We start from the raw sequence: 13,043 nt of genomic DNA on the forward strand, positions 1-13,043 counted from the left end.
AAACAGAAAAAGGTCACTCCAATGATGAGGAATAATCAATTAACAGAATTTTAGATGTTTATTTTTTGATTTTGAGAGAACCATCTCCCACGTTTTTTGTTTCAAGGCAATGACAACCACTCTCTTATTGAAGCTACCACTCTCCTGAACATGCACTTCCTTCGTTTGTTGGCTGAGTTATGGTGAGCTTCATGTATCAACCCTCTTAGATAAGACTTCAGAGAAAATTCATAAGTTTTGACACAGAGAATGCAGTTCAGTGCCCTTTTTGGGAGAGCACATTATACTTAGAGTGGGCTTACATGAAATAAACATGTAAATAAAACAAAAACTGCAGAGTGATATTCCTTTGACAGAATTGTGGACTGATGCATAACATTCTGAAAAAAAAGAAAGAAAACAACAATCTATTTACACTCAGTCAGTATCGTCTTGAACCAGTCCCATATCCATTTGACAATACACTAAAAGTAGCTCAAAACCACTTCTGCTTAGTAGGTACTGTATGCCCACTTACCACAGAATTCAATAAATAATAAACAAATAAATAATACATCTTCCATGATCTGTTTGTTGTAAAATAATTTCCATAAACTTTATTGTACACAAACTGAGTTTGGAATTTCAAACCATCTTATAACACATCATAATAATAATAATAATAATAATAATAATAATAACTATAAGAGAGTAATGACCTGGCCCAGTCTCCAAGCTAACATCTTTACACATAACTTGTTATAGACAAATGGTTGCTGTACAATACAATTACAATGTGCCCTCAGAATACAGTGGTTGCTGACACTTTTTTGTTGTTAGACTTAACACAGTGCATTCATTATTAATATCTACATATCTCTATTTTCAGAGAATTAGTTATATAGAGTAGAAATATTAAGAAAACAGTTTAAAAGAAACAGTAAAAGGACAACAGCTACACAATTCATTTCCTAGTAGCATTTTAAGAGCAAGACAGAGAGAGCCAGAGAGACAGAAAGAGAGACTGGAATTTTAAGGCTTATGCTGGATCACTCATTTCACCAGAAAATAGAAAGGATTGCAGAGGAAACTGCAATGCCACACTGCCCTTTTGAATTTAACTGAACAAACACCGAAATTCATCACCATCATCCAAGAAATTCTACTGTACTACTGGAAAAACTTGAAGAAAGATTAAAAAGAAAGAAAGCAAGACGTCAAAGACTTGTTTTCCACATATTCTATCCAAGTCAGCTTCAGGGTGAATTAAGAAGACATCCAAAAACATTAAGGGAATATCGGGTGTGTCCAGGATTATGAATATTCACGACCCAAAGAATGTCTCAGCAATAGGTTTTGGAATGTACTATGATGGAGAGTCAGCATCCATGGCTACCTGTATTACCTGGGTTAATTGACAGTAGTCAAGAGATCATTGTCATTGAGTGTTGGTGTTCCTGAGAGCCCTGCCCCTGTAAAGTAACAGGGATTTGAAGAAGTGTTGAATGCTGGCAATGAAGAGTGGGGCGTTGGAGATGTCTTAATATATATATATATATATATATATATATATATATATATATATATATATATATATTTAATTCTCCTCAATTAAGGAGATGTCGAGTTCTGTGCAATCCCTTTCAAAAACACTTTGTGGTCCTCCTTCATGATCAGGGTCACCATCGTCACCCTCTTCCTCCTCCTCTTCATCACTTTCACTAAGTGGCCCAATACTTGTCCTTCCAAGGCCCTCAGCTGGAGAATACAGGCCTCTGAAGTCTCCCAAGAAAGGCTCCAGACCCATGCAAACATCCCCGCCACATGCCAGCCGTCCACGTTCCAAACAGCTGAGGGGATCAGAACTCCGAGTCTGGTGGAAAGTAAAAATAAAATGTAAAAGAATTTAATAGCTGTTTTACAATTCAGTACTTATATACTAGCCTAGAAATCTAGACGCGCCCCTAGCGGTTTGAAAATTGAATTTGCTGCCAGGGCTAGTCTAGCAACTCTCCGTTGGTTTGTGAGCTCCAGAAATCAAAACTTAAATCAGGCCATTGAAATCGTGTATAGAGTCGTTTGGTGGGCTTAACATAATGATTGATGGCAGAGTTGCAACGGTTTGGCTTGAATTCCCTGCTACTTGAAAACAAATATCCTATTGCGTGCAGAGGGAATTTGAAAGACAACTGATTATCCCGCCCCTCGGACTGAGCACTGCGAACGGTGAGTGCCCAGACCCTACATTTTAATGTGGGTCTGGCTCGCCAGGCTACTTATATACATTTAAGAGTCCCTTTTTCTGTTATATCTGAGGTAGATTTATACCATTATACAGAGAACATAATAGCAATTGCTATTAGATTGATAAACCGTACGCTAGGGTAGAGGTCTGCACTCCCGCGGTAGACCCGCGGGTCCCGACGCAAAAGAGTGCGGCGCGGGACAACTTTTGAAAGCTTTTTGCGGGAGCGGGCAGGATGAGAGAGGTGCATTCGCGGGTGCGGAACAAACCGATGATTCACTGCACTCCCGCAAATTAAATATGTGCGTAAAATTAAATATGGAAATGATTAAAGTAGTGGTCATAACTATAGTTCAGGTGGATGTTCTGTTAGGCAGCATTAAAAAACAGGGTTTAAGCATAACTGATGGATAGCAGGCCTATAGCCTATTGTCGTTTACGTGGGTTCAATTTGTTCCTGCTGCTCATTGTCAAAACTCGAAATCAAAAGCATGACAGAGGAAGAGGGCACCAGACTAGGCCTACTTCAGTTGTTAGCCTACATTCAGAACCAAGAAACTTAAAATCAGACATCTGGAGACTTTCTCAGGTGTGTGTGCTCCTTTCGTGAGACAGAAAGAAAAACTGAATAGGCTATCCCTCCTGCATGTGGGCTTTAGCAGGCGGGAGCGGGACATCATGTTACAGATGCGGGACTAAAAATGACACATTAATACGGGAGCGGGACAGAATATTGCGGGAGTGGGCGGGCGCGGGACTGAAAAATCAAGTCCCGCGCAGACCTCTACGCTAGCACTGGTGCCTTAATGCAGGGGCTTCCCTGGGCTTCAGCCCAGGAGCCTCGACCAATGAGGGGCCTCCTAATAATAACAATAATAATTTTAATCAATAATAATAAACGGCCGTGTCCGTATTCTCGGCGTCAGTCATTAGCCTACTCTGGAGCTAGCCTAATTGAGCACATCGCACTGCTCTACAATGACATCGATGCAGAGGCCCCCTTTGTCTTCTCTTCTAAAGTGTAACAAAAGGTAACAAAACTTAATAAATCCCAACGGGTGTAGTAGAGGAGTTAGGCTGAAACTGACTGACAAACTTACAAACTATGGAGATAACGTGGGTTGGATTGAAGCAACGATAAACAAATTACGTGGATTCCTGTAACTGTCCATGAAAACAGAAGCAGGTAGCATAGCAGGTAAATATCATAGCAAATAGCCTGGCAATGAAACGGCTTTAAAAACATGTAGGCCTATTTCACTTGTCTCACTGGAGTGAACACAGAACATGGGCTGTTGTGCAAAGAAATGAATTAGTGATCTGCATCTCCGTTCACCAAAAGCCAAGTTTGTGCTAACCCATTCGCACAAATAATATCCTATGTTATGTTTTCTGATTGTTAACATGTAGTGATAATGCATAAGGTAGCCAATATAATCACGTCACATCTGGAGGCTAAAAGTATTTCTGTCCCTCCCTATCTGCGTTAGAATGGTGTGTTAAGTAGACAGAATTTCCAAAAACCTCCTGGGGAACCCCCCCGACACGACAAACATGCACTTTTGAAAAGCTTGAAACGTCAATATGTGTAACCCATCTTTTAATTTAGCCTATAGGCTAGTGTTGTAAAAGTTCAACTCTTGTTTTCGTGCAGTAGGCTAGACTTTTTGATAAGCAATGTCATGGGTAGGCTGACGTGATTAAGGAGGGCTTTCTGTTCCTGTTCATGTAAAGGTTTTACATAGGCTCAATAATGATAGGCTACACTGCATGTTAGGCTATATCAACCAAAAGCGCACGTTATGTAAATAGGCGGGTCAGATCGCGGGTCGGGTATCATAATTAATATTTGCGGTTTGAGGGGGGGGGGGCTTAAAAACATATAGCCCAGGGGCCTCAGGTGGTATTAAGGCGCCCCTGTACGCTAGGGCATAATTAAGTAATTATTGGATCTGTTTGTTGAGTTTACGTGCAGAATTAAACAGCCTATAAGTCAATCAGAAAAAAATAAGTGTATGGTTTTCAGTTACAGATGTGAATCTATCTCTAAAGCATTAGGGAATTTACCAACATCAATGACAAATATATAACATTATGATGCGAAATAGAAAATTATGACATGTTATAGATAAATACTTTCTGTTAGGGTTACTGTTTTTTGTATTACTTTCTTGTATAGTTGTTAAAGACTGCATTCGGTACATTCAGTACACTTCTTTTTTTACCTTACATCCTGTACCTAAACAGTTCGGTATAAATATGTGTACCTTTTCACCCCAAGCTAAGACGGTAAAGTTAGTCAAAAACCCACTAAAAGGGTCATGATGCGACCCAATCAACAATGTTACATAGTGTAATATCAAGCGTTCCTGTCATGTATTGGCAATGTCAGAAACTTCATTCTCCCCAAGTCAGCGTAGAATCAGAATGAGTTTGAAGCAAATGACCTGTAATAACAATTTAGCCTGAATTTCCACAAATTACCTGAGTCATCTTAGCAAAGTCCAGCACCGGCCTTGCACAAGGTCTGTCGGGATCTCTCCTGCGCTTCAGACCAGGTTTGAGCAGAAGCAAGTCGCAGGGCTGGGAGTGACAGCGTGGCAGCTGAGGTGGAATGGCCCTGCGCAGAGAAGCTGGGGTGCTGCATGCAGATGAAGGTGAGGCAGGCACAGCCACTGGAGGGGCAGTGGGTTGGAGAGGAACTGGAGGTGGAGGAAGGATTGTGGCGGCAGTCTCTCGTATGAGAACAGGGGAGAGGGAAAAGCGCCTCTGCGGAGGAGGGGGTGGATGGAGCGGAGATGGAGAGGAGGAACAGGAGGACGGCGAGGGAAAGAAACAACAACAGGCACTGCCTCCTGCAGAATCACTGGGCTCAAAGGGGAAATTCCATGGCAGCGGAGAGTCAGGGGAAAGTGCGAGGCTAAAAAACGTAGGGCTGGAAGAGGAGTGTAGAGACGAGTTCAGAGAAGAGCTGGGGGCACGAAGCGGACACGGTCCCCCCGCTCCCCCTCCACTGTGGCATCGACGGTTCACAGGTGTCCAGACCTTTGAGGCACTGGGCCGCCAGGTGTATCGGCAGCGTGACAGGTCCTCTGGCACAGACAGCGAGCGACAGTGGCGTTTGGGGGGCGGCGGGGGGGGAGGGGGTGCACCGGGAAAAGACAGGTCCGTCACTGAAGTGCTTGGGACCAGGGGTCGGTGCAGATCTTCCCCCTCAGGGTGGTGTTCGGTGGAAGGACCCTGAGGCACAGGGCCCGGGGGAAAGCTTGAACTCAGCACACTCTGCAGGCTGGGCTTGGAAGGAGGGCAGAGCTGCCAGTAACTACTCTCTGGAGAAGGCAGGACAAAAAAAGAAAATACATTACAAAATTCTCTCCTGAAAAAGATAAATGCTAGAAGCTAAAATTTTATAACAAGACAATAGAAAATAATCTTCCACAGATATCTACCTATGGATGTAGTAGCACAACAAAAGTCACAAGAGAAAAATATAAAGCAGCAAGAGGAGCCCAAGCAGCATGTACAAGTCACAACAAATGGCATAATTCGGCCACTTCAATAGGTGCAATGACACAATCTGACTTTGGATAAAATGTTGCCAAATGTAGCAAAAAGTGGAAATCAAAAACAAATTTCAGATTTGTAGATTGAGAGGGTTCAACATGTCTGTTACTGCATACAGCAGTAACCCTGTATTCCATCAACTCCTACATAGCCTCTGCATTCCACCAGAAGTTAGCATATCTAATTCCATGATGATTAGCGATTTTGTACAATATATATATAAGAAAATATGAGTGTGAAATGTGATTTGGCTGTTCATTCAGAGGTCATTCTTGATTAGTAAATTAGCATATGCCTTTCATAGTGCACCTGGAGTCAGACGGAAGTATTTACACTTGTACATTGTGTAGACACAATATACAGCATCTATAGTTCTTCTAATGACTGTCTGTACCTATGAATCTTGACCACCTGAATTTTCCTTTCTGAGATAATAAAGCTGACCTTGTGCCTGACCTTGATTACCCTTGCCTTAGACCTGACTCGTACCAGGGACCAATGTTCCAAGTTGGGTGCGTAGTTATAGTTACAGCTCTTTTCAGAAATGCAAACAGGTAAGGGTGAGAACTATGCGTGGAGGACGTGAGAACGTTGTGTGAACAAAGCGGGGACTTGCTCTTCGGGGAGAATTTTTTGAAAGACAGTCACTTTACATGCTTATTTCTAATTATTACAAGTATATTAGCAGTGTCTTTTTGCCTCAAAAATATATTGTCAATTTTGTATAATATCATGTCTCTGGTCTTCTCAGCTGCTTCTACAGCAATCTGTCCTTTAGAACCTTTTACTGTCTATACTAAGAACAAGAAATTAGGGTTTTCCCGCTGGTGTTCTACTCCATTTCTGATTGGCTAGTACTCAATTGTTTTTGCTAGATGGTTTGTTGGGAGTGCGTTGGTTAAGGTTAGAATGTTAGGGTCAGAGCTTATCAGGGGCAAACCTCCTGCAAACATAAAAAAAATTGCATTTGTTAGGCATAAGGTTAGGCGAGGTAGGAAATAACATTAGGAATCCCTTAATGTAATTGATCAACCTGGACCAATGATTTTGAAGTTAACACAAGGACTACACCCATTACGATGCTAGTGTTGGGTGTATTTCCCAATGGAGAGTACCCATACTCTCTTCACAAAGTGAAACGTGGTGAGTAGTGATATCAGGCTGAAGTTGGGTTGGGTTTTTGATGAATGTGGGCAGTCCAGAAAGTAAACATCTGCTTTGCTCCGAACCCTTCACCCCTCAAATAATTTATCCACGGATCTGCATGAATCTCACAAGTGACCTGTTTTTAAATCTAAAAGCTGAGGAGTTTCCATCCCTTTTACAAAATCCATCGGAATAACCATCTTGACAAAACAGTGAGGCTACCTCGACCCTCAAATGGCAATTCCACACATTAACACTAGTACATAAACACCTAAATATGCATAAAACACTTACAGTCTGAGGGGTCTAACAAAGTATACTGACAATGTGTAACGTTACATGGAGCAATTTCATTAACATTTCCAACTAACATAGTGCTGTTATTCTGGTTCTGAAGTTCTGGCATCTAACATCACTTGTGAAATTGAGTTGAGGAGCTATGGAAACCAGTGTTTAATTCTTTTTAACACTAACCAGGCATCAAGCCATCTGTAGGCCAGCAAGGTTCTTCGGCACGGGCTACTGGACGGGACTGTAAAAAGAGACATAATTAGGGCACCACTTTAGAAACCGGTAGAACAAAAACAAAACCAACATAGCCATAGGAAGATGCTCATTCACCAAAAGAAAGACCATCCTTACCAGATTGCAAATCCTTTGGCTGGTGTTGAGGTCCAGACTGTTTTTGCAATGCTTTGGTTGCGCACAGGATCATGACATGGCGAGGAGCAAGATGGAAGATAATGGGGAAGAGTTTTTTGAGAGTGGTAGTTGTCCCTTGACACCGTTGTCTGTCTGTAAAGGATCAATAATTGTAATTCCAATTCTCTCACACCTGGAGGGAAGAGTCACAGTCTTACAATCTCATGATGACAGTTCCCTCACCTGAAAAAAGACAAAAAAAAAAAAAAAAAGCTGAGACTATGTGTTATAAAGTAAATATTTTCCCAAAATGATTAACACCAACATACTAGCACTGATTAAGGTAAGACTGAGTTTAAGGAAGTGCTATGCTTGAGGCCAGTAAGCTACAACTAACTTTCCAGAACAGATAAATTATTGTTTAACTTTTTAAAATTGGTTACAATCCATCCCTATGATATTTGGCGAGAGTGGTGTACAAATTTAAACCATTTAAAGCATAATTTTATGATATAATGATATCATTTTAACAACCACCACTATATCAACCATAGCAAACCTTTATGTAAATTACTAGACCACAATAAATCTCAACATGACCAAGGTGACTTACATGTGGTTTTCAGTCCAGTTACCATTGCATTTTTGTCATAGTTTATTTGCATGTCATCATACAAGCATTATTGGCATAAATCAGTTTAGTATATGAGTAGAACCTGACATTTAGTCAGCGATAGCACAGCAAGTTGCGTTTGTTTCTGTTTAAATGTATTATAAGACGCTTTTGTCCAAACAACATAGGCCTATATTTTAACCAAGGACCAAAACACACCAGAGAGGTAGCTCAACCCTCCCTTCCTAGAAAAACTCTACACAGGGTTTTGTTTTTGTTCTAAGGACAAGCTGCCCCCACTTTGTTTCCAGTCCTCTGAAGGTAATACCTTTAGGGAACCTTCCCAGAACATTCCCTAAAGGTTCTCTAAAGGTTATGTGTTTGCTGGGATTCACAGGTGACCAGAAATCAAAGAACATATTCACTGATTTCTGGCATGTGGGGCAACTAGTATAGGCCTAAGAAGATACCCAAGAGCTACCGAAGTGTAGACACTGTACAAGACCCCAGTTGCTAGGATGTTACCAAACAACTGACCAGACACAGAATCTAATTCTATAAATAGGTTGAGACAATGTAGGCAGCTAATGCTACTCCTTGCACCAGAAGACTTTGACAAGATTTTGGGAAAGATTATTGACAGATTGGAGTCTTAACTAATGCCCCCCAATCAAGCTATACTCAAAAGACTACAATCTTTCAAGAATCTTTCACAAAACATGTCAAAGTCTTCTGGTGCAAGGATGGCTTAACTTGCAAAGATAGTGTATTTTATAGATGGAACGGAACACTTGCTTGATTGATGTACCAATGGTTGGTTGTGTCTCTACGGACAGGGGAAATAACGTTAACATCGACAATAGAAATAACTAGAAAATGTAATTTTGAGGAAATTACCAGTGCATGAAAATATAAACATACTGTATATTAACATAAAATGTAAAACAAACTTTTATTTGGAAATAGTTGGCAGGAGTCATAGTTGATAACAACTAACAGTTGAAATGGCTGAACAGTTAAATAGTTGAGTACTTTAAATAGTTAAATTATTTAATGGTGAAGTATTGTACTGAGGACATTTATTTTGAAACAGTTGTGGGCAGAGGAAATAGTTGAACAGAATATGTAGTCTTAAGAGAGCCAGATTGTATGCTTAAAGCCTGAGACAGAGTTTAAAAGTTGAATGTAGATAGTGTAATGGATGTTGATAGACAGAAAGTTTAATGGATGTTGATAGGCAGATTGTTTAATGGATGTTGATGGATAGTTTAATGGGTGGATGAGTGAATGGTTTGAAGAGGATGAATGGATAGAAAGTTGGATGGAATGTGCCTTATATCCTTGTAGAATGAAGATACATGGAGAGAGTTGGCCAATTGAGCAGAAAGCAGTTGATACAGGTGCAATCAGTTTAACTGTCTTTTTGATGGGGCCTAGTTGAGCAGCTGGAAGTTGATACAGGTGCAAATCAAGTTCATTAGCCCATTGTGATGTCATAGTGCCCATGCAAAGTCTATGGGGGGAAATAAGCTTGTTTTTTATTGTCATTAAGTATAAAGTTTACAAAAGTGAAAAATACATTCCTCAAGTGTGCTTTTCAAGACCTACGTTACAAAGTTTAAACGAAGTTTCTACGTTAAATGGTTGAAGCTGAATTAGACGCAGAAATTTAGTGGGAAGAATAAGACGACTTCGGATAACACAACAGTGCATTTTCATGCACTGTAATTATAGCCTCATCTACTGTGAAGCACGAGGTTAGCTGTCAATAACATCGTCACTTTAGACTAGCCTACACTGTTTATGTAGGCCCTGGCTAATTGACGTCAACTAACTACCTAGTTAGCTAGCTATAATGATGCATTGCTAATGGGATGAATTAGCTTATCTGCTTAGAATTATCCTGTACAGGCTGCATCATAGTGGAACGTCCGGCTGACTGCAACTTAATTTCATCGAATTACGTTAGCCGACCTGACACATATTAGACTACTGCCAATACAGCCTCTTCACTGAATATAATTTAATGATACCGGTCTGCAATAATTAGATGTATTCCATGCAACAACTTACCTAATACATACCAAAATGTTTCGCATGTCTCCATAACTCGTTAATGCTAGCTACGTTAGCTGATATCTATCGCTTCAGAAGACAACGTTGCACCTTTGCATTGCAGCTGCCAATGCTCTCGAAGATAGCATTCTGCAATGTACTTCGTGCTTGTGCAGGAGACATAATAGAACAGCTCTCATAAATGTTTGCATACAGCTGAGCTTGTTACTATAGACGGCTAATATCAGTCATTGATGGCTAGATGCTAACCTTAGCTTACGTTAGATATTTTACGACGCTTACAGTGCAAACAACCTCTTAGCACTTAGTCAACCATACGCGTATTCAAGTATAATTTTCTCTGTTTAATTACTGTACAAAACCACATGTGGCCTCAATGCGAGCTGCTTGTCTCATCGTGACAGATGCACACACTGAGATTGAACCAGGTCCTGTAGCCAGACGTTGGTGGGTAACATGGCTGGCTAACGTTACCTCGCTAGCTAGCGATATCTAATGTTTGGTTAATTAGCAAAATAACGTTACTGTACATGCACGGGCGGTTACTTTAACTATGGTTATAGTTGGGGTCATGTTGAATAAATGTCGTTACCACGGTTTCGACGATAATATTTCTTTGACGTAGGTTTTGTTCATATTAACAACGTTAACGTTACACTAACCATAACTATGTGGCCACCCTAGCTGAAAAAAAAATCGCAAGCATGCTAGCTTACTTAATGGTACAGCTTGCTAACAAGACATGGCAACAACGCCAACGTCCACCCTGTCTTGTGGAACCACTGTAATGTTCAACTGTTTGTAGAGGAGAATCGTTACAAGATTATACAATTATGGTTTATCTTAATGGTTGGCTACTGATTTCTTGAATGCTAGCTAACAGCCGAACCGTCCTGACAATAGCACAAGGTAGCTCGCTAGCTTAAACACCTTACAATAATGTGAAAATGCCATGACTTCATTCCTGAAATATGAATATTATGTCATATGTAATCGACAAATGTAGTCATGCATGTACATATATTTACTTACCTTGCTAACTGAGAAACACCGGGATGCAGAGGCCTTGAACCATCTTGCATAGTGTAACGTTAACGTTACTGCTTGCTAGGGATAAACCAATTTCTAGATATGGAGGATGAAGAGCTATCCGTTAGCTAACAAGCTAACCTTGTAGTGTAGTCGATTGTATTTATCGCACTGACCTCCAATAGCATAGCTAACTCATGAAATTGATGATCCATTCATCGAAATATGTCAGAATAAGGAGCCATATCAATTCCACAATCGGCAGGACTTTTCACTGTTTAATATTGGCTTCGTTAAGAATATTCAAACACGCTCTTGATGAAATTACACCGTCCCTCAATTATAAATGAAAACAACTAGCTATCATTGCTAGTTAGCTAACTTACGCCCGTAACGTTAAGTGATAGAAATTCATAAATAACATTCACAGTTCCTGAAAGCACAACGGTTCCATGATACGGCAGAATTGTAGGACAGACAGACGTCCACGTTGATCATAAAAGAAACGAAAGACTACAGATGTAAATTAAGATTTCAAAACGCATCTCTATCTATTAATGTCTTGGGATGTTGATGATGGTGTCATGTCAGACAAACATCGGACGAAACCAATTCAGGGGAGTGGGGTTTTCTGTGGCCTACAATAACAATATGTGATTACTGTGCTCTACAAAGTGTAGGTCATGCGTGAACCAGCTCCATAGTACGTTCGACTAGTCAGAGTGAACTCGTAAACCACCACTGCCTTGTTTTTCAGAGCCCTACAAGCAGAATGTAATTTGTTGAGATCGTCCTACATTATGTTAGATGTTTCTCAGAACCCTGCGACGTCTACCTTTTCAACAGCCGAGAAGGCAATCCTAGAAGGCTTTGCCATTTTGAAACTCATCCTTTATCCGCTAAAACCATTTGCAGCAGCATCGTTATCATCATCATCATCAATAGACTTAGTAGCAGCATTGTTAGGCCAAGACTAAGCCAGGTCAGGCAGCCAGTTAGGAGCTTAGTATCTGCATCACTATTAAAAAATATAATAGGGCTACATATTATGTATTATTTTTTAGTAATGGTTAAGATTAAAAATTATTTTTGTCATTTTGGATAGTAGCGTCTGCTACTAGGTATACGGCACAGCTTTTCCTAGTGCAAGACCATTTGCAAGCATTTTTTTTTTTTAAGATATGCAACGTTGGTGCATTGCAAATGTCCATGTATAGTTGACACGCATGCATTTGAGTGTACGATGACTGGTGGTAGTGGCATATTGCTTAAACTTAAGTGCTTAAGGCTGGATTAAGTGGTCCCCACTGGGCCAGTGGTGCTAATTCCCTGACTGCCAGGGGGCCTCAAAGCCAGATGTATGAGTCACATACATGCAAATGTTGGCAGGTAGCCTATATGAGTCAGGTGGTACACAAATTATGCATTTGTTTACAGGCTGTCTGTCTGAAAGTGGTATGTAATGAAGAGGTAGTTAGCTGCAGTGAGTTGAATAAATGTTAAAACAACATGTCATAATGCCTTACTAGCTGGCAAACTATTAGTTCAAAACTAATACTGTTTTTTCTGCAATGCTCTCAGTCTGTCATGTCATGTCTGATCTGTACTGTTAGTGAAGTAGCTTTTTTTCTGCTTTTGTACATCTCTTTGTAACTTTTTTTTTAAAAGTGCTATATAAATAAAGATTATTATCAGATGTCAGGGAGGTATGTAAGACATTTCTTGGTATGAAGCAACCCAGATAGCAAG

At 40.4% G+C, this 13,043-nt stretch overlaps 1 protein-coding gene across 3 annotated transcripts; it reads right to left on the reverse strand.

The window, feature by feature from the left end:
• Positions 1-39: 39 nt before the first annotated feature.
• Positions 40-11,908, reverse strand: fam53c (family with sequence similarity 53 member C). Of its 3 annotated transcripts, none has more exons than XM_048269586.1 (6): positions 11,298-11,908; positions 7,577-7,729; positions 7,409-7,466; positions 4,709-5,553; positions 1,577-1,852; positions 40-1,540 (listed from the first exon to the last, which is right to left on the reverse strand). In XM_048269586.1, the coding sequence occupies exons 3-5, from the start codon at positions 7,413-7,415 to the stop codon at positions 1,577-1,579; spliced, it is 1,128 nt and encodes a 375-aa protein (XP_048125543.1). In that variant the 5' UTR covers positions 7,416-7,466; positions 7,577-7,729; positions 11,298-11,908; the 3' UTR covers positions 40-1,540. The 3 variants fall into 3 exon arrangements, with proteins under 3 accessions (XP_048125543.1, XP_048125534.1, XP_048125552.1); XM_048269577.1 differs by having other exon boundaries at positions 7,577-7,819; XM_048269595.1 differs by lacking the exon at positions 40-1,540 and having other exon boundaries at positions 1,556-1,852; positions 7,577-7,819.
• Between the last annotated feature and the right edge of the window lie 1,135 nt (positions 11,909-13,043).

This window comes from Alosa alosa, chromosome 2, assembly GCF_017589495.1.
Source record: "Alosa alosa isolate M-15738 ecotype Scorff River chromosome 2, AALO_Geno_1.1, whole genome shotgun sequence".
Lineage (NCBI taxonomy): Eukaryota > Metazoa > Chordata > Actinopteri > Clupeiformes > Clupeidae > Alosa > Alosa alosa.